Source organism: Somniosus microcephalus, chromosome 7 (assembly GCF_052327205.1).
Source record: "Somniosus microcephalus isolate GS21.2 chromosome 7, FLI_Smic_1.0, whole genome shotgun sequence".
NCBI classification, from domain to species: Eukaryota; Metazoa; Chordata; class Chondrichthyes; order Squaliformes; family Somniosidae; genus Somniosus; species Somniosus microcephalus.
This window is the reverse complement of record NC_140993.1, coordinates 13,709,293-13,735,431: the sequence shown is the minus strand read 5'-3', so window position 1 is coordinate 13,735,431 and position 26,139 is coordinate 13,709,293. Positions and strand designations below refer to the sequence as shown.

The 26,139-nt window shown below is 49.3% G+C and overlaps 1 protein-coding gene across 1 annotated transcript in view; it reads left to right on the top strand.

Annotated features, from left to right (window-relative positions):
• cdh2 (cadherin 2, type 1, N-cadherin (neuronal)) overlaps positions 1-26,139 on the top strand; it is a 238,540-nt gene that overhangs the window by 178,043 nt on the left and 34,358 nt on the right. Inside the window, exons 6-10 of the mRNA XM_085992259.1 lie at positions 242-414; positions 6,294-6,431; positions 12,525-12,710; positions 15,962-16,215; positions 20,492-20,634. Of these exons, the coding sequence (XP_085848385.1) occupies positions 242-414; positions 6,294-6,431; positions 12,525-12,710; positions 15,962-16,215; positions 20,492-20,634 (894 nt within the window). The remainder of the gene's footprint in view (positions 1-241; positions 415-6,293; positions 6,432-12,524; positions 12,711-15,961; positions 16,216-20,491; positions 20,635-26,139) is intronic.

Here is a 26,139-nt window from a genome sequence, read left to right as displayed (position 1 = left end):
GAGTGGGACTTGAACCCACAACCTGCTGACTCGGAGGCGAGAGAGAGTGCGACCCACCGAGACCTGATCGCTTTAATCTCCCATTTCATGTGGAAGAATGAATGTATTGGACGATAAGTGTGTTTATACAATATATTAATAACATGTATCAAGTCAAGAGTCTTAAAGTAAACCCTGCTGTAAGTTTTATATAAACTGTTTACCTTATATTGGAGATTAATTTTTCCTTTTTCTTCCCTAGGCACATTTGTAATGACAGTAACTGCAGTTGATGCTGATGATCCCAAATCGTCCAACGGTGTATTGAGATATAAGATCCTTTCTCAAACACCAAGTAGTCCTTCTTCAAACATGTTTACCATCAATAATGAGACTGGAGATATAATCACTGTAGCAGCTGGCCTTGACAGAGAGGTACTGTATATATCAGCAGAGGACGTACCTTTACTTGATTTACCAAATATACTGGGTGAATAAATACCAGCTGTCAGAGATTAATGCTTCTGCTTTACATTGCCACCGACCTTTAATTAAAATCTTAATCAGCGGATCAGCAAATTTATTCATTGACTAGCTTGAGCCTTTAAAAAAAAAAAAAAAAAAAATACCCCCAGAAAGGTTATGCTAAAGCTTTTCTTTATAAATCGCTGGGTAGGCCTCAGCTGGAGTATTGCGACCAATTCGGGACACAGCACTTCAAGAACATAAGAATTAGGAGCAGGAGTCGGCCATACGGCCCCTCGAGCCTGCTCCGCCATTCAATAAGGTCATGGCTGATCTTTGACCTCAACTCCACTTTCCCGCCCGATCCCCATATCCTTGATTCCCCTAGAGTCCAAAAATCTATCGATCTCAACCTTGAATATACTCAAAGACTCAGCATCCACAGCCCTCTGGGGCAGAGAATTCCAAAGATTCACAACCCTCTGAGTGAAGAAATTCCTCCTCATCTCAGTCCTAAATAGCCGACCCCTTATCCTGAGACTGTGACCCCTGGTTCTAGATTCCCCAGCCAGGGGGAAACAGCCTCTCAGCATCTACCCTGTCAATCCCCCCTCAGAATCTTATATGTTTCAATGAGATCACCTCTCATTCTTCTAAATATAGTATAGACTCAATCTCTCATCATAGGACAGCCCTCTCTTCCCAGGGATCAATCTAGTCTTTAGGAAGGAGGGGGCAGAGGAGATTTACCAGGGATGAGGGACTTCAGTTATGTGGAGAGGCTGGGATTGTTCTCCTTAGAGCAGAGAAGGTTAAGGGGAGATTTAATGAAGGTGTTCAAAATGTTATGGGGTTTTGATGAGCGTAGATAGGAAGAAACTATTCCCAGTGGCTGGAGAGTCGGCAACCAGAGGACACAGAAAAGGTTGCTGAGGTTTGCTAGGACTGTTTCTTTCATTTTTCACAGGGCCATAAATATAAGATAGTCACTAATAAATCCAATGAAGAATTTGGGAGAAACTTCTTTACCCAGAGAGTGGTGAGAATGTGGAACTCGCTACCACAGGGAGTGGTTGAGGCGAATAGTATAGATTCATTTAAGGAGAAGCTGGATAAACACATGAGGGAGAAAGGAATAGAAGGATATGGCGATAAGGTGAGATGAAGAGGGGTGGGAGGAGGCTCGTGTGGAGCAGAAACACCGGCATGGACCAGTTGGGCCGAATGGCCTGTTTCTGTGCTGTAGACACTATAGGGGCAATTTTAACCCCACTCGCTCAGCAGAAACCTGACGGGCGGGCAGTTAAAATCGTCCCTGGCTCTCACCTGTCCGAAAGCCGCCACGATCGCGGCATCTGCGATTTTTAACCCGCTCTCCTGAGCAGGCGGCAAGGACACCGGCCCGGAGCCAACGGGGGTCCTTCTTTACACAGGCGTGTTACGGCCCGATGACATCATTGAGGCCCGATTGTGATTGTAACTCGGGCCCGAGCGGGGGAAATCCGCCCGGAGTTAAAGTCGGGTTCTATGTAATTCTGTGCCTCTGACCAATGGTATTTTCCATGAGAGTTTCCCCCCCCCCCCCCCCCCCCCCCAATTAAATATTAAGAAAACCAAAGCGGAAGAGCGAATACCAAATAAGTAGATTAGATATTGAGCCTGAAATGTGGTGCTGCAGCCTAAAGGATTACAAAGCCAATCATCTTGAAAGTGGCTTTGAAGAGGACCCAGTTCTTCTCGCTGGTAGTGCATCAGTAGGTCCTACCTTGACCGGGTAGATACGTACCGATAGAATGTACTCTTTGGGTAAAGAAGTTTCTTCTTGGTGACTATCTTTTATTGAATGTCCCCTAGTTCTGGTCTCCCCCACAAGTGGAAACATCTTCTCTGCGTCTACCCTATCGAACCCCTTCAGGACCTCCGTCAGATCACCCCTCAGACTTCTCTTTTCTAGAGAAAAGAGCCCCCAGCCTATCCTGTTGAGTATATCCTCTCAGTTCAGGTATCGCCCTTGTGAATTTTTTTTGTACCTTCTCCAGTACCTTTTTTGCAATTATGGGAACCTGAACTGTGCGCAGTACTCCAAGTGCAGTCTAACCGAGGCTCTGCACAAGTTTACCATCTCTTCGCGGTCTAACCGAGGCTCTGCACAAGTTTACCATCTCTTCGCGGTCTAACCGAGGCTCTGCACAAGTTTACCGTCTCTTCTCGGTCTAACCGAGGCTCTGCACAAGTTTACCGTCTCTTCGCGGTCTAACCGAGGCTATACAAGTCTACCGTCTCTTCGCGGTCTAACCGAGGTTCTGCACAAGTTTACCGTCTCTTCGCGGTCTAACCGAGGTTCTGCACAAGTTTAACGTCACTTCAATTGCCTTTCAATTCTATTCCGCTGGAAATGAATCCCAGGTCTTTTTTTGTAACGTACAAGTACAAAAGGCTTGTGCAACTGGTTCTAATTTTGGTGTCTGCGGGATATGAATGAATGGTGTGGAGAATGTGGGCTTTTCACAATGTCTTTTGCATTTTTTAATGTTTTTGTAGGCAGGAAAGAGTGTTGTAAATATTTAAATAGGGAAATTTGGTGGGGGGAGGGGAGTGGGGTTGATTTACGTGAGTCTTTAAAATATTAATACTTCAGCCCTCGGCACGAATCAGTTCTCCGCCCCGTCGCTTCTCAAAACATTATCCTTTCCTGCAGCACGCCGGGCCGGGTTTGCTGAATCCTTGTGTTCTCTTTCTCTGCATGAAGGAAGCCGGCAAATCCTGGTTTCCCCTGGTGTATTGTAATCTATGACAGGGGAGGCTGGTAATTCTTGTTGTTCGGATGCTGAGGGGAGCTACAACACTTGAATTAATATAACAAGGGTTTTGTTGTGTTCAAATCCGTGCCGTCGTGTACAAATTTGCATTCAATCTTTCAAAAGACCGCGCTGTGTCAAATTATCCACGTTCCCTGCTCGCTCCAACCTCTGGTCACCTGCGGCATTCAGAGGGCCTTGTCAAATAAGAGCGGGTAGATGGAGAGAGACTATTTCCTCTGGTGGGGGGGGGGGGGGGGGGGGGGGGGGGGGGGGCGGGGGCGGGGGAGTCCAGAACAACGGGGGGCATAACCTTCCAGGTGAAACAGCGATTTACTTGTACTTACAATTGGGTATACTGTATTCGCTGCTCACGATGCGGTCTCCTCTACGCTTGGGGCAGACCAAACGCAGATCAGGCGAGCGCTTTGCGGAACGCTTCCGTTCAGTCCACGTGCGTGACCCCCTGAGCTTCCGGTCGCCTGTCACTTTAATTCCCCGCTCCACTTCCCTCTCCGCCCTTGGCCTCTTACACTTTTCCAGTGAAGCTCAACACAAGCTCGAGGAACGGCACCTCATCTTTCGATCAGGCACTTTACAGCCTTCCGGGCTCGACTTCGAGTTCAACCATTTCAGACCATAACCCCTGCCCCCATTTTTTTTCAGGCGGCAGCTGTTGAGGATTTTGCCATCCTCCCCATTTGCAACATTTTAATCCCTCCTGCCTCCCACCCTTTTGTTCCTTCCTCCCCCCCCCCCCCCCCCCCCACTTTCCCTGCCTCTGAACCTGCTCAAAACCTGTTGCCTCTCTAACCTTTTTCCAGTTCTGACGACGGGTTCCAGACCTGAAACATTAACTCTGTTTTTCTCTCCACGGCCTGGCCTGCTGTGTGTTTCCAGCATTTTCTGTTGTTACCTTAAAATTAGAGCCAGGCCGTTCAGGGGCTGATGTCAGGAAGCACTTCTTCACACAAAGGGCGGTGGAAATCTGGAACTCTCTCCCCCAAAAGCTGTTGAGGCTGGAGGGTGGGCGAGGGAGATGGGGTCAATTGAAAATTTCAAAACGGGGATTGATAAGATTATTATTGGGCAAGGGTATTCAGTTTACGGAATTATGGCGGGCAGGCGCAGTTGAGATGCAGATCAGCCGCGATCTCAATTGAATGGAGGAACAGGCTCGAAGGGCTGAATAGGCCTCCTCCTGTCCCTACCTTGGAGGCCAAGGCTAATAGAGCGGGTGGGGGGGAAGATGCGCAAACAGTAAAACGCAAAGGAAAAATTAATTGTCTGAAGGAGCATTAAGCAGTAACTGGCCAGTGTGTGAACCTGCAGTAACATTCCTCCCTGATGTATCTTCTTCTTAGGCAGTCCCTCGGAGCCGAGGATGACTTGCTTCCACATTAAAAATGAGTTCTCAGGTGACTGATGAGTCCAATGCGGGACCTACAGTCTCTGTCACAGGTGGGGCAGACGGTGGTTGAAGGGGCGGGTGGGTGGGGCGCTTGGGTTGCCGTGCGCTCCTTGCGCTGCCTGCGCTTGGCTTCCGCTTGCTCCCGGTGAAGAGACTCGAGGTGTTCTGCGACTTCCCAGATGCTTCTCCTCCACTTTGTGCGGTCTTGGGCCAGGGATTCCCAGGTGTCGGTGGGGATGTTGCACGTTTTCAAGGAGGCTTTGAGGGTGTCCTTGAAGCGTTTCCTCTGCCCACCTGGGGCTCTCTTGCCGTGCCGGAGCTCCGAGTAGAGCGCTTGTTTTGGGAGTCTTGTATCGGGCATGCGGACAATGTATACAGCAGGCCTGACCTTTTTAAATTGTCCACCAGAGGGGACACTGATGCTCGTATCTTGGGTGGGGGGGGGGTTTAAAGCTTGGAGCTCTACTCCATTGCAAAAAGGGAGGGTCAATTGATGCAGGTGGCCAAAGCCTGTCAACAGGGCGGCGTGTATCTTTGATAATAGCACCCAAGGGATCCTTTGCTGGTCGGGGTGGGGGGGGGAGGAGGGACTGGCTTTTTTTTTGTTCCCGCAATTCAGTGTTGGTGATCTCTCCGTTACCTAGCAACCAGCACCTGAATGGTTCTCGCTGGAGAAGAAAACAGCTGTCAGCTATGAACGCCATACCCCTCCTGGGCGTTGGGCCAAACTGGCAGACTCTTGGTGTTACTGATACCATCCCTGCCCACAATTCATTTTTTTGGGAGTGTCGAATTGTGCCTTAGTGAACGTACAAAGGATGAAACGTGAGACGGCACTGACTGGGAGCCGGGTGTTAAAGCTGGTTATAGTGCGCCGCGCTCAATGAAGGGAGTGGTTTTTTTTCTTTTTTTGGGGCCCTTTTGAATTTGTCTAAAACATTTCATTTTGAAAAGCCAAGGGGTTTCGAATTTCTGTTTATCGTATTCAGCTCTTGTGTCGAGGTTTATGCGCAGTGCATCTGTTAAATGAAATGAGAAATACTGGTACAGGTCAGCCATTGAGTGAGGCGATCTCGCCGTGCCACAATATGTTTTATTTGTGGTTTGATTTTGACATTTTCATCAGCAATTTGGATCTCCTAAAATCCCTTAACATTTCTGTCATTTTAATAAGGTTACATAAATCCATTTTTGATTGCTCGACATTATAATGAGACCCACAATTGGGAGATAAACACGGGCCTGTTTGAAAATGAGTATTATGCCTTCGTAGTTCAATCTCTCCTTCTCCTGGTCCTTCGTGACTCTTTCTTTCTCTCCCTCTCCGCCCCTTCCCAATCACCAGTTTTTGAAAGCAATTAGTTCACGATGGTTGTCTTCATTTGATGGGACAGCCAGCATAGACGGGTTGGGCCGAAGGGCCTGTTTCTGTGCTGTATCCTCCGCTATGTAACACTGCATCCTTTTGAAAATTGAACGATCTGGAGTTTGGTACCTGTATTGGGAAGTCCGTATAATCGGGAAGGACGAGAGATTTGCCGTACTGTTGATGGGAGTTGTGCATGTGCGTAATGGGAGTTTACGGTTACAAAATTCTTGTATTTTTTAATTCCCCTACATTCCCTTATTTTCTTTTACAGAAAGTTCCACAGTACACGTTAATAATTCAAGCAACCGATATGGAGGGCAGCCCAACGTACGGCCTTTCAAACACCGCGACCGCTGTCATCGCAGTCACTGATGTCAATGACAACCCGCCAGAATTCACAGCTGCGACGGTAAGTCTTGTGCCGGTCTGGTTTTTGTAGAGGGCTTTTTGAAACGAGTGCTTCAGGTTTATACCTTCCCCCCCGCCCCCCCAATCTCTCCCTTCCCTTCCCCCCTGCCCCCCTCTCCCACACTCTCTCTCTCTCTCTCTCTCTCTCTCTCTCTCTCTCCCTCCCTCCCGCACACACACACTCTCACTCTCTCTGTCTCTCTCTTTTTCCCTCTCTCCTCTCTCTCTCTTTTTCTCTCTCTCTCTCTCTCTTTTTCCCTCTCTCCTCTCTCCTTTTTCCCTCTCCCCTCTCTCCCCTCTCCTCTCTCCTCTCTCCTCTCTCTCTTCCCCTCCCCCCCTCTACCTCTCTCTCTCTCTACCCCCCTCTTCCCCTCTCTCTCCCTCCCCCTTCTCTCTCTCTCCTGCAGGTAGAAGTAGGGTGGATTTCTGTCATGTCTGGAATCTATTGTACACTAGTTCCATAGCCGGAAGTGGATTATGCTTTCAACATTTAAGGAAGGTTTTGAGGGGGTAGAAAGTGAAAGATTGTTCACAATGCTTGACAAACTGATAACAAGTGGGATAAACTCCGGATTATCACTAGTGGGATGAAGAGAGAAGTCGAGAGTGTTTTTCTGTGTTGAGAACATGGGAACTCGTTACCTCGTGGCTACTGTGCCAGAGTCTGGCTGTAGAAAGCAATTGGATAAGTATCTGAAAAGGAAGAGTATAAAAGGGGATAAAGGAAACGGGATTACATTAGAAAGCTCCACTTGGCAGAGTAGCACAGACACAAGGGGCTGAATACATTTCTGTGCTATCGTTTCTATTCTGCTGATGAATTTTCTGGCCGCCTGTAGATTGTTTCAATTTGTTGAGGCCACGTGACTGTCGAATGTCCTGCAAAAGTTGTGGCGACCACATTGCAAAACAAGCACGAACAGAATAAACCTGCACCCCAGCAATTCCATGGAGCTCGTTTTAATTCAAATAACTTGTCAGCCAGTGATCTCTTGCAATCTCTGCGCTCCTCTAATTCTGACCTGCAGCATTCGCCCCACCATTGGCGGCCGTGCCTTCAGCTGCCCGGGGCCCAAAGCTCTGGAATTCCCTCCCTAAACCTCTCTGCCGCCCCTCTCTCTCCACATTTTTAAGACGCTTCTTAAAACCTACCTTTCACCAAGCTTTTGGTTGCCCGTCCTGATCTCCCCTTATGTGGCCCGGAGTGGCTTCTATTTGATAATCGCTCCTTGGGGAGCCATTGAATGGCGGAACAGGCTCCAGGGGCCGAATGGCCTTCCCCTGTTCCTGTGCAAGTCAGTCCACGACGTCTTCTGTCATTGTTATCAGATATTTCCCTAAGTTGTGTCTCAATTCTGAACAATGAATCCTCACCTACTTAGACACATAGAAGATAGGAGCAGGTGTAGGCCATTTGGCTCCTCGAGCCTGTTCCGTCATTTAATGAGATCATGGCTGATCATCCAAATTCAGTACCCTGTCCCTGCTTTCTCCCCATATCCCTTGATCCCTTTAGCCTTAAGAAATATATCCAACTCCTTCTTGAATATATTTAATGAATTGGCCTCTACTGCCTTCTGTGCTGGAGAATTCCACAGGTTCACCACTCTCTGGGTGAAGAAATTCCTCCTCATCTCAGTCCTAAATGGCTTACCCCTTATCCTTAGACTGTGACCCCTGGTTCTGGACTCCCCTGCCATCGGGAACGTCCTTCCTGCATCTAGTCTGTCTAGTCCTGTTAGAATTTTATAAGTTTCAATGAGATCCCCTCTCATTCTTCTAAACTCCAGCGAGTATAAGCCTAATCGACCCAATCTCTCTTCATACGTCATTCCTGCCATCCCAGGTATCAGTCTGGTGAATCTTCGCTGCACCCTCTCCATGGCAAGAACATCCTTCCTCAGATAAGGCGACCAAAACTGCACACAATACCCAAAGTGTGGTCTCACCAAGGCCCTGTACAACTGCAGCAAGGCATCCTTGCTCCTGTACTCGAACCCTCTCGCTATGAAGGCCAACATACCATTTGCCTTCTTAAACACCTGCTGCACCTGCATGCTTACCTTCAGCGACTGGTGCATTTAATGAGATCATGACTGATCATCCAAATTCAGTACCCTGTCCCTGCTTCCTCCCCATATCTCTTGATCCCTTTAGCCTTAAGAAATATATCTAACTCCTTCTTGAATATATTTAATGAATTGGCCTCTACTGCCTTCTGTGGCAGAGAATTCCACAGGTTCACTAACCAGATTCAGATGGTGTTGTAATCGCTACAGTCTGACAAGGTTTCAGCCTGGTGTCGCTATGATCTCTGTTCTAATTTATTTAATATGGCGTGCTGGTTTTTTTCATTAAGGTGCTGAAGAATACAAGGCCTAGAAATCCACCTTGGACGGTGGCGCAAAACGGGCGGTGTCAGATCGGCCGCCCGTTCTAGAACCAGGGCTCACAGTCTCGGGATAAGGGGACTGAGATCAGGAGAAATTTCTTCACTCGGAGGGTGGTGAATCTCTGGGATTCTCTACCCCAGAGGGCTGTGGATGCTGAGTCGTTGAGTGTATTAAAGGCGGAGATCGATAGATTTTTGAATATTAAGGGAATCGAGGGATATGGGGATCGGGCGGGAAGGTGGAGATGAGGTAGAAGATCAGCCATGATCTTATTGAATGGCAGATCAGGCTCGAGGGGCCGTATAAGAACCGAAGAAATAGGGGCAGGAGTTGGCCAAAGGGCCCCTCGAGCCTGCTCCGCCATTCAATGAGATCATGGCTGATCTTCGACCTCAACTCCACTTTCCCGCCCGATCTCCATATCCCTTGATTCCAATTAATATTCAAAAATCTATCGATCTCTGTCTTGAATATACTCAACGACCTGAGCCTCCACAGCCCTCTAGGGTAGAGAATTCCAAAGATTCACCACCCTCTGAGTGAAGAAATTTCTCCCCATCTCAGTCCTGAATGGCCGACCCCTTATCCTGAGACTGTGACCCCTGGTTCTAGACTCTCCAGCCAGGGGGGAAACATCCTCCTACTCTGTGCTCCTAATTCTTATGTTCTTGTGCGTAGCGCCCGATACTTAATTCCATTGACTGCAGTGGAACTGCATATTTTGCGCTGCGTATAATTGGCCGGCTGATCCATTACCGTCTGTTTTGCGATACCGTCCGAGGTTAATTTCCACCCCCCCCCCCCCCAAAATTTATTGCCTAAGTGAAGAGGATGGAAGAGTTACCGAGTCTCGTTTCCGTTTCCGTTTCGATGACTCTTTCATCTTGTGAAATACTGTTTCCGTTAAAAATGTTTAACTTTCCCCTTTTGAGCAGAAATATCCCTGCACTTCGGAACAAAGCGATTGTTCAATCTTAAAAGCCTAAACCCCTGTCCCCTTAATCTCCCATGTCCTACGTAAGCTTACTGAACTGCAGGAATAATGCTCGAGATCAATAACAAAGTCTTAGTCTGTATCCCTTTACTGGCTTGGATCTCCGTTGTTAGATCAGATGGTAGATGTCATTCCCCAGGTTGTAGTTATATAATCTGTACACACTCTTGGGGACTGGGCCAATAGACTGCAGTGTCTTTACAAGTGCTGAAAGTTGCACAGGGAAGTACATGATTTCTCTTGTCCTCATTTACAAATCACTAGCTTGGCCTCAGCTGGAGTACTGTGTCCAATTCTGGGCCCCGCACTTGAGGAAGGATGTCAAGGCCTTGGAGAGGGTGCGGAGGAGATTGACTAGAATGGTACCGGGGATGAGAGACTTCAGTTACGCGGTGGAGAGACTGGAGAAGCTGGGGTTTGTTCTCTTTGGAGCAGAGAAGGCTAAGAGGAGAGTCTGTAGAGGTGTTCAAAATCATGAGGGGTTTTGATAGAGTAAATAAGGCGAAACTGTTTTCACTAGCAGGAGAGCACAGATTTAATGTAATTGGTAAAAGAACCAAAGTGGAGAGGAGGAGAATTTTTTTTTTACGCAGTGACCTGGAATGCGCTGCCTGAAAGGGCGGTGGAAGCAGATTCAATAGTGACTTTCAAAAGGGGAATTGTATATAGACTTCGAAGGGGTGGGGGGCGGGAGAAATTGTAGGGCTATGGGGAAAGAGCGGGGTGGGGGGGGAAGCGGGGCTAATGGGAGAGCACTTTCAAAGAGCCGGCACAGGCACGATGGGCTGAATGGCCTCCTCCTGTGCCGTATGATCCCATGGAAACTGCGGTGGCGTTTATAAAACAATTCGCCCCCATCGCTCTCGATGCCTCTTGTAGTTCTCAATCTTTTTTTTGCAGCAAATCTATATTTATATTTGAACAGAGTACTTTGTGAAAGGTGTTAATCGGCATGTATTGGTTTGAAACAGTCTATTCACACATTTGCTGCGATCAATGATATTTCGGGTCGGTGAGGCATTGCGTGTGAAGCGAGTGTCACCAGACGGGTGTTCGGTTTACACACACGCACGTTGTCGGCACAAATCCTTTTTTATATAATAAGAAAACTGTATGCTTTGCAAAACCAAGATTGGGCTTTTTTTTAAAAAAAAAAAGAAAAGTATATAACAAGAGGGAGCAGATTTAAGGTGAACTTAAAACCAGAAAATGCTGGAAATACTCAGCAGGTCGGGCAGCATCAGTGGAGAGAGAAAGAGAGTTAACGTTTCGGGCCGGTGATCTTTCAACAAATTTAAGGCGATTGGGCAGAAGAACCGGAGGCGACCTGAAAAACTGTTTTTATGCAATGAGTGGTTAGGATTTGGAACGCGCTGACTGATAGGGCGGTGGAGGCAGATTCAATAGTAGCCTTCAAAAGGGAATTGGATAAATACTTGAAGGAAAAAAAACTGCAGTGATATGGGGAGAGAGCGGGGGGGGAAGTGGGACTAACTGGATTGCTCTTCGAAAGAGCCGGCGCAGACTCGATGGGCCGAATGGCCTCCTCCTGTGCTGGGCTATTCGATGATTCTAAGACGAGCATTATGTTGCTATCCCAGCATCTGTTGCCTGGATCAATAAGACATTGGTTCTACACCTCTGATGGCGAGTTGAGTTTGAGCTGTGCTGTCGGGGTAATGTGCTGAGCCCTGACTGTGCATTGTCCCCTCCCCCTGCACTGTGCACGCAGGGACCCAGTGTCATTGTATGCATCTTTATTGTCGTCTTCAGTCAACACTGACACATTCCAAGGAGCAGATCATCCTTCTCGTTCCGACTCGGGCAAATCTACAGAGAGAGAGATATGAAAATGCTATATTTTAATTTGTAAATAGCCAGGCAATGCGGTTTGAGTTCCTATAAGGTAGTTAAAATCATCATTTATTTTTTATGGAAAGAATTTACACTTTTCAACATATCTTCCCCAACCAGTTAAAAAAAGAAAGACTTGCATTTCTATAGCGCCTTTCACGACCTCAGGCAGTCCCAAAGCGCTTTACAGCCAATGAAGTACTTTTTGAAGTGGAGTCACTTGTAATGTAGGAAACGCGGCAGCTAATTTGCGCACAGCAAGCTCCCACACACAGCAATGTGATAATGACCAGATAATCTGTTTTTAGTGATGTTGATTGAGGGATAAATATTGGGCAGGACACCGGGGAGAACTCCCCCTGCTCTTCGAAATAGTGGCCGTGGGATCTTTTATGTCCACCTGAGAGAGCAGACGGGGCCTCGGTTTAACATCTCATCCGAAAGACAGCACCTCCGACAGTGCGGCACTCCCTCAGCACTGCACTGGGAGTGTCAGCCTGGATTTTTGTGCTCAAGTCTCTGGAGTGGGACTTGAACCCACAACCTTCTGACTCAGAGGCGAGTGTGCTACCCACTGAGCCACGGCTGACTGGTATTAATTCACTGCGGTTTTACAGGTAAATTGCATAGCCAGTTCTCTGCTCCGGATGATGTCTTATTTGTCAGTAACATGGAAGGGTTAAGTATTTAGACTGAAGGAATGGGTTTAAGAACCATTCTCGGAATTGTGTTTTTGTGAAGATCAACAGATCAGAAAACCTACTATTTTTGCTCCATGTATTTGACGCAAATACTCATTTCATGATGTAATCGTCCAGAAGCTTTACCGTTTGATTTTTTTTTCTGTTTCTAGTTCTACGGAGAAGTGCCGGAAAACCGAATTGATATCATTATTTCAAACCTGACTGTAACCGATAAGGATCACCCTCATACTCCTGCGTGGAATGCAGTCTATAAAATAATTGGTGGTGATCCCACAGGACACTTCACTGTTCCAACTGATCCAGTCAGTAATGACGGTCTGGTGACGGTTGTCAAGGTTTGTGATGTGCTTCCATTTCAAATCAAATCAAATCAAATCAACTTTTATTGTCATTGTTAGTGCACAAGTGCAGTACAACGAAATGTAGGCTTGCGACTCCCGAGAGTGTACAATTTGGATTAGGATATATATGGCTGTAAACTCTTCAATCATTGCATATAGACTTGGCCAGAGACTAGGGGGGTGCAAAATTGTGTTGCACCCCCGTTGGGGCGCTAACTTCAAGTAGCGCCCCTAGAACGTTAGCACCCCCGCGTCCGAAATTCACTGGAAGCGCCCCCGCCTCCCTCTTGGGGCGCTGCGAGTGAATATCGCGGCGCTATGTGCCGCAGCACCGCACGCCCCTTATTAAAGGGGAGGGACCTAGCCCAGCGTGATCCAGGGCCCAGCTGGGTCACCAGGGATCGGAGTGCCGTCGCCACTCCACGGGTGGGTGGGGGGGGGGGGGGGGGGGCGCGGCTTCGCAGGAGGCCGGGGACAGCATCTGGCAGGCGGCTAGCAACAAACATGGCCGCCCGGCACCTCCCCTTTTAATTTGCGCTGGGCACGGCGATGATGTCGTTGCCAGAGGTGCAGCGCCGTGGGACGCCAATGGTCGCCGCCGCCGCTAACCTCCCGCTTAATTTCACCCTCTTGGGGCGCTGACGGGAGGCGCAAATCAACCGAATTCCTCTCGCCCCCTCCCTCCCCCCCCCCCCAGGGGTTGCCAGCTCTGGTTGGACATGTACCTGGAGGTTTCATCACATGACCGCCCCGCCCCCCCCCCCCCCCCCCCCCCCCCCCCCAAAAACACACCTGCCATTGGTCGCCCGGCATGTCCATCCTCGCGGTGCCTGCCTACCTATGCCAATCGGAAAGCGAATAGACTCTCCATTACCTGATTGGATGATTCTTGACTGTCAATCATACAGCTTTCCTCACCTCCTCCCGCCCACCAAAGTCCAATATTTTTATCACTAACAAACAAAAGTTTTCAAAGAAATTTTTTTTTTCTTTTAATGCCCACTCTGATTTTTCTCCCCGTGTTTTTTGCCGCGGCCTTGTCCCGGAGATTAATCTTCAACTCTTGGAGACTCCAGGGCATTCCTGGAGGGTTGGCGAGCGACATCCCGGGCAGCCGCCTCGCCGGCTTTTAACTCAGAAAAACAGCGCCTGCGGGATATTTTGAATGGGCCGCGCATCCCCTTAAAGGGGCCGTGCACCCGGGGGGAAAAAATTAAAGGGAACGTTGGCAAACCGATTCGAGGGAAGTGTGAAACAATTTTGCTGAAGTTCCTTGTAAACCCATCGCTCCTTCGTATGAAAACAATTGACCTTTATTCATATAATGTCCCCATTTTAAAAACTTCATTTGTGTTTTAAACCTCTGAGTGACTCTCTTCACCTACCTCGCCTACAAAAATCAAATCCTGTGGAAGCGAAGTGTGCCTCCATCGAGTGTGAATGTGTTATGTTCTCTTGTTTTTAAATGAGTGAACGGACTTTCCTGTTTCAAGCGGGTATGGTATGATTTGTTTTCCCAGAGTTTCTCCAGCACCTTTCCTCGACCAGAAAATCACCGTGTCTAATTTTGTCTGTTAAGGGCTGTTTTGTGAGACCTTGAGTCAGATAGCACGTAAAGAAAGAAGGAACCTTGCATTTCTGTAGCGCCTTTCACGGCCTCAGGACCTCCCAAAGCGCTTCACAGCCGATGAGGTACATCTTTGGAGTGTAGTTGCTGTTGTAATGTAGGACAGGTTGGGTTATTGGGCAGAAGCATGGCAGATGCAATATAACGTGGATAAATGCGAGGTTATCCACTTTGGTGTCAAAAACAGGAAGGCAGATTTTTATCTGAATGGCAATAGATTGGGAGAAGGGGAAGTGCAACGAGACCTGGGTGTCCTTGTGCACCAGTTGCTGAAAGTAAGCATGCAGGTGCAGCAGGCGGTTAAGAAGGCAAATGGTATGTTGGCCTTCGTAGCGAGAGGGTTTGAGTACAGGAACAAGGATGTCTTGCTGCAGTTGTACAGGGCCTTGGTGAGACCACATCTCGAGTATTGTGTGCAGTTTTGGTCGCCTTATCTGAGGAAGGATGTTCTTGCCATGCAGAGAGTGCAGCGAAGATTCACCAGACTGATACCTGGGATGGCAGGAATGACGTATGAGGAGAGATTGGGTCAATTGGGCTTGTACTCGCTGGAGTTTAGAAGAATGAGAGGGGATCTCATCGAAACTTATAAAATTCTAACAGGACTAGATGCAGGAAGGCTGTTCCCGATGGCGGGGGAGTTCAGAACCAGGGGTCACAGTCTAAGGATAAGGGGTAAGCCATTTAGGACAGAGATGAGGAGGAATTTCTTCACCCAGAGAGTGGTGAACCTGTGGAGTTCTCTACCACAGAGGGCAGTAGAGGCCAATTCATTAAATATATTCAAGAAGGAGTTAGATATATTTCTTAAGGCTAAAGGGATCAAGGGATATGGGGAGAAGGCAGGGACCGGGTACTGAATTTGGATGATCAGCCATGATCTCATTGAATGGCGGAGCAGGCTCGAGGGGCCGAATGGCCTACTCCTGCTCCTATCTTCTATGTTTCTATTCAGCCCCGAAAGCCTGTTCTGCCACTCAATTCGATCACGGCTGATCTGTATCTTAACGCCGTATTTATCCCTCAATTAACATCGCTGAAACAGATGGTGATCCGGTCGTTGTCGCATCGCTGTTTGTGGGAGCTTGCTGTGTGAAGATTGGCGGCTACCTTTCCCCTGCACGACAGCACTTCAAAAAAGAAAAAGATCTCTTGTTGGCTGTAAAGCGCATTGGCGCGCGATGAGATCGTGAAAGGTCGCTGGATAAAAACAAGCTCTTCCTTTGTGGGGCAGCCATTAGGTTCCCGGATGTTCTTGTCGGCTTAATGCTAGAAATTAACGGGGCTGTTTCTGCAGCTGTTGTATTGCAGCAATCATGCATATTTTTTTTTAAAATGTGCAAAGGCCATTACTCACAGGGATAATGTTGGATTATGGGGCAACTAAAGGTCAGCCATTTAAGATGACCTCCTAAATATTTGATGTGTTGCTTAATTTACCGCTATTGTGATGTCAACATTCTACAAATGGCTATCCTGGAAATGTTTTTTTTTCTGTCTCGTTCCACTGTCGTAAGTTGAGGAATTAAAAAACCCCCAATTAGGCAGCAACGTACGTTATTTTCATGTAGCCGACTTGCTTTTTTAAAACTGCTTTTTTTCCGCCCCTCTCCTTCAGCCTATTGATTACGAAACCAACAGAGCCTTTGTACTGACGGTGATTGCAATAAATCAGGTGCCTCTGACCAAAGGCATTCAGCTTCCTCCCCAGTCGACCGCCACCGTCTCCATTACCGTGATTGATGTGAACGAGAGCCCGTACTTTGTTCCGAACCCAAAGCTGGTCAGGCAGGAAGAGGACCTTCCTGAAGGCCAGCTCTTAACAATCTTCACAGCCGAGGACCCCGATCGATACATGCAGCAGACCCTTCGGTACAGTAACCTCTTGATTTATGCTTCACATATCCAGTATCGTAGAATCATAAGAATTTAGGAGCAGGAGTCGGCCGTTTGGCCCCTCGAGCCTGTTCCGCCATTCAGTAAGACCATGGCTGATCTTCCACCTTAACTCACTTTCCCGCCCGACTCCCATATCCCCGACTCCCACAGAGTCCAAAAATCTATCGATCTCTGTCTTCAATATACTCAATGACTGAACATAAGAATTAGGAGCAGGAGTCGGCCATTTGGCCCTTCGAGCCTGCTCCGCCATTCAATAAGATCATGGCTGATCTTCTACCTCAACTCCACTTTCCTGCACTATCCCCATATCCCTTGATTCCCTTAATATCCAAAAATCTATGATCTCAGTCTTGAATATACTCAACGACTCAGCATCCACAGCCCTCTGGGGTCGAGAATTCCAAAGATTCGCCACCCTCTGAGTGAAGAAATTTCTCCTCATCTCAGTCCTAAATGGCCGACCCCTTATCCTGAGACTGTGACCCCTGGTTCTAGACTCCCCAGCCAGGGGGAAACACCCTCCCTGCATCTACCCTGTCAAGCCCTGTAAGAATTTTGTATGTTTCAATGAGATCACCTCTCATTCTTCTAAACTCTAGAGAATATAGGCCTAGTCTACTCAATCTCTCCTCATAGGACGATCCTCCCATCCCAGGAACCAGTCTGGTGAACCTTCGTTGCACTCCCTCTACCAGGCTAAGTCCAATTAATTGGCGTTGGAAGTATAATTGTCGGGGAAACTCGGATTGTCCTGGCAGAATATTCTTCTTTCCCTTTCCCCACCTTTATTTTTTAAAAGATGCCCTTCCACGACACATTTCTTCCATGTTTAGGCTGTATTCACGAGTTCCCGTCACTGCATTTTAATTAAACTTTAATTTGGCGCACCTGGTGTGACCATCGATTTTTAATATACTCCACAGAGTCTTACTGCAGTTTTATATTTTTTTTTTAAAGTCCGGTATTTTATTTATGGTTTCTGCGCTTGTAGTGTGTCGCGCTGTGCTATTTCCTCCCCAATTAAATTCTGATGGTACGGTATAAATTTTAGCCTGAAGCAATGGATGGCATCATGAATATTTATTCAACCTTATGGAGCCTGCGTTTCATTACACTGAATACATGGGGGAGGACAGGTCCTTGAGATATTAAAAGGAATGGGCTATGGGCGTGGCTATCGATGCAGCACCTGAGGAATACACTGTTCAACCTATTCTCCACGTCGTGCTCAAGGAGCAGCTTAATGTTGAGATCTTTGTAGCCAGCTTCGATCTCTGGTGGCAGGTATAATTTACAGTGCAGGATGTGGCTGAGCATTTCTTCAAGATTTCTTAGCCACCTATTGTTTAAGGACTAGACAATATAACTCGTCGGGGAAAAGACTGAACAGACCCCGGGCTCTCTTCTCTAGAAAGGAGAAGGCTGAGGGGTGACCTATTAGAGGTGTTTAAAATAATGAAGTGGTTCGATAGGGTAGACGTAGAGAAGGTGTTTCCACTTGTGGATAACCCAGAATTAGGGGCCATAAATATAAAATCATCACCAATAAATCGAAGTAAGGAATTCAGGAGAAACTCCTTTACCCAGAGAGCGGTGAGAATGTGGAACTCGCTACCACAGGGAGTGGTTGAGGCGAATAGTAGAGATGTATTTAAGGGGAAGCTGGATAAACACATGAGGGAGAAAGGAATCGAAGGATATGCTGATGGGGTGAGATGAAGAGGGGCGGGAGGAGGCTCGTGTGGAGCATAAACACCGGCACGGACCAGTTGGGCCGAATGGCCTGTTTCTGTGCTGTAAATTCTGTGTAATGTTATATATTTAATTCCTCCGACTGGTTCAGTAGGAGCAGGCACATACCACAAGTCGTTGCAGCAGCGAATCTGCAATTCAGCCTTCCTGCATGTTGGTGCCTTGTAGAGTAGCACAGTAGCTCTGGTGACATAAGAACATAAGCATTAGGAGCAGGAGTCGGCCATTCGGCCCCTCTAGCCTGCGAATGAGAGGGTTGTTCCATGAGGACAGATTGAGTAGATTGGGCCTATACTCTCTGGAGTTTAGAAGAATGAGAGGTGATCTCATTGAAACATAAGATTCTGAGGGGGATTGACAGGGTAGATGCTGAGAGGTTGTTTCCCCTGGCTGGAGTGTCTAGAACCAGGGGGCATAGTCTCAGGATAAGGGGTCGGCCATTTAGGACTGAGATGAGGAATTTCTTCACTCAGAGGGTTGTGAATCTATGGAATTCTCTGCCCTAATGGGCTGTGGATGCTGAATCGTTGAATATCAAGGCTGAGATCGATAGATTTTTGGACTCTAGGGGAATCGAGGGATATGGGGATTGGGTGGGAAAGTGGAGTTGAGGTCAAAGATCAGCCATGATCTTATTGAATGGCGGAGCAGGCTCGAGGGACAGAATGGCCAACTCCTCCTAATACTTATGTTCTTGTATAGCGCCTATAACGTAGTAAAATGTCCCAAGCTGCTTCACAAGAACGTTATCAAACAAAAGTTTGGCGCCGAGCCACAAGAGATACTAGGACAGGTGACCAAAAGCTTGGTCAAAGAGGCAGGTTTAACCCAGGATGGTAACCACTGAGCCAACAGTCTGTCAATGGTGTATGTTGTTTATGGAGAGCTTCCCCACCAACACCACCCAACCCCACATTCCCAGGATGATCTTTGACGTTTCTGTGTAAAAACTATGTGAGCAAGTCTCGCCTCTCTCAGCTTCACAGACTCCATGGAAAAGAAAGCACTCTGCACTAATACAATAGCAAAATACTGCAGATGCTGGAAATCTGGAATAACAACAGAAAATGCTGGAAACACTCAGCAGGTCAGGCAGCATCCGTGGAGAGAGAAACAGAGTTCATCACAGACCTGAAACCCTCATCCATGCCTTTGTTACCTCTAGACTTGACTATTCCAACGCACTCCTGGCCGGCCTCCCACATTCCACCCTACGTAAACTTGAGGTCCTCCAAAACTCGGCTGCCAGTGTCCTAACTCGCACCAAGTCCCGTTCACCCATCACCCCCTGTGCTCGCTGACCTACATTGGCTCCTGGTTAAGCAACGCCTCGATTTTAAAATTCTCATCCTTGTTTTCAAATCCCTCCATGGCCTCGCCCCCTCCTTATCTCTGTAACCTCCTTCAGCCCCACAACCTCCCCCGCTGAGATATCTGCACTCCTCTAATTCTGCCCTCTTGAGGATCCCTGATTATATTCACTCAATCATTGGTGGCCGTGCCTTCTGTTGCCTGGACCCTAAGCTCTGGAATTCCCTGCCTAAACCTCTCCGCCTCTCTACCTCTCTTTCCTTCTTTAAGACGCTCCTTAAAACCTCCCTCTTTGACCGAGCTTTTGGTCACCTGCCCTAATTTATCCTTATGTGGCTCGGTGTCAAATTTTTTGTCTTAAAATACTCCTGTGAAGCGCCTTGGGACGTTTTACTACGTTAAAGGCGCTATATAAATACAAGTTGTTGTTAACTCTGTTTCTCTCTCCACGATGCTGCCTGACCTGAGTATTTCCAGTGTTCTCTGTTGTTACAGCTGTTTTATAAGCTGTGATCTTATTGAATGGCGGAGGGGGCTCGAGGGGCCGTGTGGCGGAGCGGGCTCGAGGGGCCGTGTGGCGGAGCGGGCTCGAGGGGCCGTGTGGCGGAGCGGGCTCGAGGGGCCGTGTGGCGGAGCGGGCTCGAGGGGCCGTGTGGCGGAGCGGGCTCGAGGGGCCGTGTGGCGGAGCGGGCTCGAGGGGCCGTGTGGCGGAGCGGGCTCGAGGGGCCGTGTGGCGGAGCGGGCTCGAGGGGCCGTGTGGCGGAGCGGGCTCGAGGGGCCGTGTGGCGGAGCGGGCTCGAGGGGCCGTGTGGCGGAGCGGGCTCGAGGGGCCGTGTGACCGACTCCTGGTCCTAATTCTTATGTTCTCATGTTTACTCTGCGCTAATGCCTAATTCATTTGATCGACTAATTGTTTTGTTAAGTTCTGTGCTTTTAAAGAACTTTTTAAGGCTTCTTAGAATGTAGGTTTGGGTGTTTTTCGACTAAAGGACAAATTTGCAGGGCTGTGGGGAAAGAGCAGGGGGGTGCGTGGCACTAATGGATAGGTTTGTTCAACGAGCCGGCACAAGCACGGTGGGCCGAATGGCCGCCTCCTGCGCTGTATCGTTCTGATGTAATAAGTAATGCTTAAGTTTAAATAGTGGCCTGATGCACAATCTAATTTTTTTTGTTGGAATTTTAGATATTCAAAACTATCGGACCCTGCGAACTGGCTAAAAATCGACCCCCTCCGCGGCCAAATTAGCACAATCGCAATGCTGGACCGAGAGTCTCCCTACGTTAAAAATAACATGTACAACGCAACGTTCCTGGCATCGGATAGCGGTACGTCGAGTATGGTTTCACTTTTCCCTCAGCCGGCTTTTGCTGATTGGCTAATTGCGTGCCGACCTCCTGGCCAATTTAGTTTATCTTTTGGGTGCGCGGCCCCCTTCGAAATACCCCGCGTGCGCGGCCTATCCTATCTTAACAGCCGGTGAGCCGGCTGCGCGGGAGCTGCAGAGCGCCGCCCGGCCGCACAGCTTAGCGTTTGACGTTGCTCGTCCCTTCGTTATATTAACTGCCACAGCAATGCTGATAAAATGATTCCGTTCGATTTCCTGAAGAAGTTCCTGTGCGTATAATATTTCTAAATCGTGGAGAGCAATCTTCAAAAAAAATTTTGAGGTGAAAGTTGAGGTAAAATCTCTTGTACTGCTTGTTATGCAGTATTTAATCGCTTTGTTCTATGTATGAAGTTGGAGTTTGTCGCAGTCATAACTTCTTACGGGTGTAGACAAATATTTTAAAAGCTGTTTTCCCCCTCCCCCGGTGAGGTCAGAGGTTAACGAGGCACCGGCCAGTCGCTAGCGTAACCTTAACCGGCTCGGGATGTGCCCGTGAGGAAGTCGCCTGGAGCAGAGTTCGGAGAGCGGCGGGGGGGAGCGGTTTTCTGGTCCTCTTGTCCGCCTGTTTGCACCTGAAACCGGGCGGTAGCGGGGCCCAAAATCGATTTTTGAAGAGCCGACTCGCTGCTCCCGTTCCAATTCTCGGGTGGGCCCCCAAGCGAGGCAGTGCGAGCCTCCTGCCGGGAACAGGCTGGGCCTGACCTGACCTAGCCTCGGCCCACCTTAACGAACATCTGAAAATTAACGGGACAGGGAAAGTCCGTCAAGACTGCCCAGCACTCGTGATACCTGGGGCGTCATGACGAGACACTTCCTCCCCCCTGACACCCCCGCCCCCCATCCCAGCAGCCGTGTAATCTCCTGGGCGAGCCATAAAAAAACTTTAAAGAAACTCCGGACCCAAAGGGTGGGGGGGGGGGGTTCGCGGGGCGGGAAGAGGGAAAGAAGAAAGATAACCGGGAAAATCACATGCTCATATTTTTATTTAATCTCCAAAGCCATTGCTGTACTGCACTGTCAGATGAGGCCTATCCAAATCAAGTTTTTTTTAATGAATATAAGAACATAAGAATTAGGAGCAGGAGTGGGCCATTCGGCCCCTCGAGCCTGCTCCGCCATTCAATGAGATCATGGCTGATCTTCACCCTCCATTCCATTCACCGGCCCTATCCCCATATCCCTTGATGCCCTTACTAGTCAGAAATCTATCGCTCTCTGCCTTGAATATACTCAAAGACTGAGCCTCCACAGCCCTCTGGGGTAGAGAATTCCAAAGATTCACCACCCTCTGAGTGAAGAAATTTCTTCTCATCTCGGTCCTAAATGGCCTCCTCAGGCAATGGAAACCAGTCCAGGAGCACATGCATACGTCAACCTTCTCTATGATGCGCTCTCTGCCCCAGTCAGGAGCCGGTTCAGCTCCCTCCTGAAGGCAGAGAGTCAGCACCCACCACACCAGCCGGCACTGCATCCCAGTAAAGCAATACCAACGGCTCACTAACTCTATACAGATAAACACACGAGGGAGAAAGGAATAGAAGGATATGCTGATAGGGTGGGATGAAGAGAAAAGAAAGACAGACTTGCATTTCTATAGCGCCTTTCACGACCACCGGACATCCCAACACACTTTACAGCCAATGAAGTACTATTTGGAAGTGTAGTCACTGTTGTAATGTGGGAAACGCGGCAGCCAATTTGCGCACAGCAAGCTCCCACAAACAGCAATGTGAGAATGAGCAGATCATCTGTTTTTAGTGATGTTGATTGAGGGATAAATATTGGCCCCAGGACACTGGAGAGAACTCCCCCTGCTCTTCTTCGAAATAGTGGCCGCGGGAGCTTTTGCGTCCACCCAAGAGGGCAGACGGGGCCCTCGGTTTAACGTCTCATCCAAAAGACGGCACCTCCGACAGTGCGGCGCTCCCTCAGCACTGCACTGGGAGTGTCGGCCTGGATTTATGTGTGTTCAAGAGGGGTGGGAGGAGGCTCGTGTGGAGCATAAACACCGGCACGGACCAGTTGTTCCTGCGCTGTGCATTCTGTGTAATTAAAAAAGCAGCAAATTGGGGTCAGATGATATCGTCACGACCCCTGCCGCCATTTGCCACTCGTGCCCTCGCTGCTGTCGCCCGTTCCTGGTTGCGCCCACAAACGCCTGTAATCACTGTAGGACGTTTCTGAACTATTAATTGGCTTCTGGCAATCCGATTTTCTTTCCTTTGGGCAAGTCCAAGTTGGCAAGATCATAGATCATCGAAGATAGGAGCAGGAGTAGGCCATTCGGCCCCTCGAGCCTGCTCCGCCATTTAATGAGATCATGGCTGATCATCCAAATTCAGTACCCTGTCCCTGCTTTCTCCCCATATCCCTTGATCCCTTTCGCCTTAAGAAATATATCTAACTCCTTCTTGAATATATTTAATGAATTGGCCTCTACTGCCTTCTGTGGTAGAGAATTCCACAGGTTCACCACTCTCTGGGTGAAGTAATTCCTCCTCATCTCAGTCCTAAATGGCCTACCCCTTATCCTTAGACTGTGACCCCTGGTTCTGGACTCCCCCGCCATCGGGAACATCCTTCCTGCATCTAGTCTGTCTAAACCTGTTAGAATTTTATAAGTTCCAATGAGATCCCCTCTCATTCTTCTAAACTCCAGTGAATATAAGCCCAATCAACCCAATCTCTCCTCATAAGTCATTCCTGCCATCCCAGGTATCAGTCTGGTGAATCTTCGCTGCACTCCCTCCATGGCAAGAACATCCTTCCTCAGATAAGGCGACCAAAACTGCACACACTACTCAAGGTGTGGTCTCACCAAGAGAAACAGAGAAGCTTAGGGAGAGCAAATCGCGGGGGGGGGGAGGAAGGTGTTGCTGACAGAAGTCCTTCCCTCCCCACGGGCCCAGGACAAGCGTGCCTGCAGTTCTCTGAGCGGTAGTACAGAAGGCGGCTGCTCTTCTCCAGGGAAGGCTGTGACAGAGTTGTGTCTGCTTCTCTCTCAGAAGATCTGCGACCCGCTCCCACACCTAGCACAGGATAGCTGCTCCAGTCAAGGCCACAGCAGCCCCGAGCTTCTTCACCTCTGGCTCCTCCGGGCTGCCATGATCTCGTTGAATGGCAGAACAGGCTCGATGGGCCGAATATCCTGTTCCCATGTTCCTATGATATCCGATACCATCAGTCAATATGCAGTTCTTAAATAAAGCAGGTGACTTGATGCCGTTTTGTTTGAGCACCTTCCTTTCATCACATTCCGTGGACATCAATCAGCAACGGTCTAGGGCTCCGAGATTCACACGGATGGCGGTGTTCCCCCAAATCCAGGGCATCATTGACTGCACTCGCGTGACCCCATGGCCTCCTTCCTCACACACATTCACACACTCTCTCACACTCACCACCTCTCTCACACTCACCACCTCTCTCACACTCACCACCTCTCTCACACTCACCACCTCTCTCACACTCACCCCTCTCACACTCACCACCTCTCTCACACTCACCACCTCTCTCACACTCACCACCTCTCTCACACTCACCACCTCTCTCACACTCACCACCTCTCTCACACTCACCACCTCTCTCACACTCACCACCTCTCTCACACTCACCACCTCTCTCACACTCACCACCTCTCTCACACTCACCACCTCTCTCACACTCACCACCTCTCTCACACTCACCCCTCTCACACTCGCCACCTCTCTCACACTCGCCACCTCTCTCTCACTCGCCACCTCTCTCTCACTCGCCACCTCTCTCTCACTCGCCACCTCTCTCACACTCGCCACCTCTCTCACACTCGCCACCTCTCTCTCACTCGCCACCTCTCTCACACTCGCCACCTCTCTCACACTCGCCACCTCTCTCACACTCGCCACCTCTCTCACACTCGCCACCTCTCTCACACTCGCCACCTCTCTCACACTCGCCACCTCTCTCACACTCGCCACCTCTCTCACACTCGCCACCTCTCTCACACTCGCCACCTCTCTCACACTCGCCACCTCTCTCACACTCGCCACCTCTCTCACACTCGCCACCTCTCTCACACTCGCCACCTCTCTCACACTCGCCACCTCTCTCACACTCGCCACCTCTCTCACACTCGCCACCTCTCTCACACTCGCCACCTCTCTCACACTCGCCACCTCTCTCACACTCGCCACCTCTCTCACACTCGCCACCTCTCTCACACTCGCCACCTCTCTCACACTCGCCACCTCTCTCACACTCGCCACCTCTCACACTCGCCACCTCTCTCACACTCGCCACCTCTCTCACACTCGCCACCTCTCTCACACTCGCCACCTCTCTCACACTCGCCACCTCTCTCACACTCGCCACCTCTCACACTCGCCACCTCTCTCACACTCGCCACCTCTCTCACACTCGCCACCTCTCTCACACTCGCCACCTCTCTCACACTCGCCACCTCTCTCACACTCGCCACCTCTCTCACACTCGCCACCTCTCTCACACTCGCCACCTCTCTCACACTCGCCACCTCTCACACACACTCGCCACCTCTCACACACACTGCAACTGCCTTCATGACTCTTATTGATATGCAAAGGGTTTGTGACGATTAGCAGAGGATCGCTTGGGCCTGCGCCCACTTTCCTGTGCCCATCCTCCCACTCTTGACCCCCTGCACAGCCAGTGAGATGCTGCCCCCCTGCACACTTGGCTCATGGCTCCTTTCGAGAACCCAGGCTGGGCAACCACACTGCGCTGCGATCAACTGCTCTTTACCCAGAGAGTGGTGAGAATGTGGAACTCGCTGCCACAGGGAGTGGTTGAGGCGAATAGCAGAGATGCATTTCAGGGGAAGCTCAATAAACACATGAGGGAGAAAGGAATCGAAGGATATGGTGATAGGGTGAGATGAAGAGGCGTGGGAGGAGGCTCGTGTGGGGCATAAACACTGGCACGGACCAGTTGGGCTGAATGGCCTGTTTCCGCACTGTACATTCTATGGAATACAATTAGCGAGAAGACCGTTGGAGCCCTTGTGCAATGATTCTGATGCCTGGAAGGATCTGGAAGCTACCTGCAATACAGCACGCAAAGAGCGTTGGTGTAAAAGTGGACAGTTGTAAGCTGCGGAGGATTGATCTGCACTGGGGACAGCGCAATGGAGCCGCCGTTGGAGGAGGACCCTCCGCACGATGTGGGAGGCAACACTGATGCTGGATGGTGAGGAAGTGGGAGGGCTCCCAACAGTCGCCTCCAGCGAGAGCCCTTCAGTAGCAGCCCATGGAGCACATCAGCTGGACAATCTCCCCATCCCTTCCGTTAACTACCTCGCCCACCATCTCCCCGTCCTTCCATCTCAAATAGACTGCATCCGTCCAAAGGCTAATATCGATATTCATATCGGCTAACGTCATTGGGTCATCAGCTACTGCAGGAATGCTCTCTGCAAACAAAGGATCAT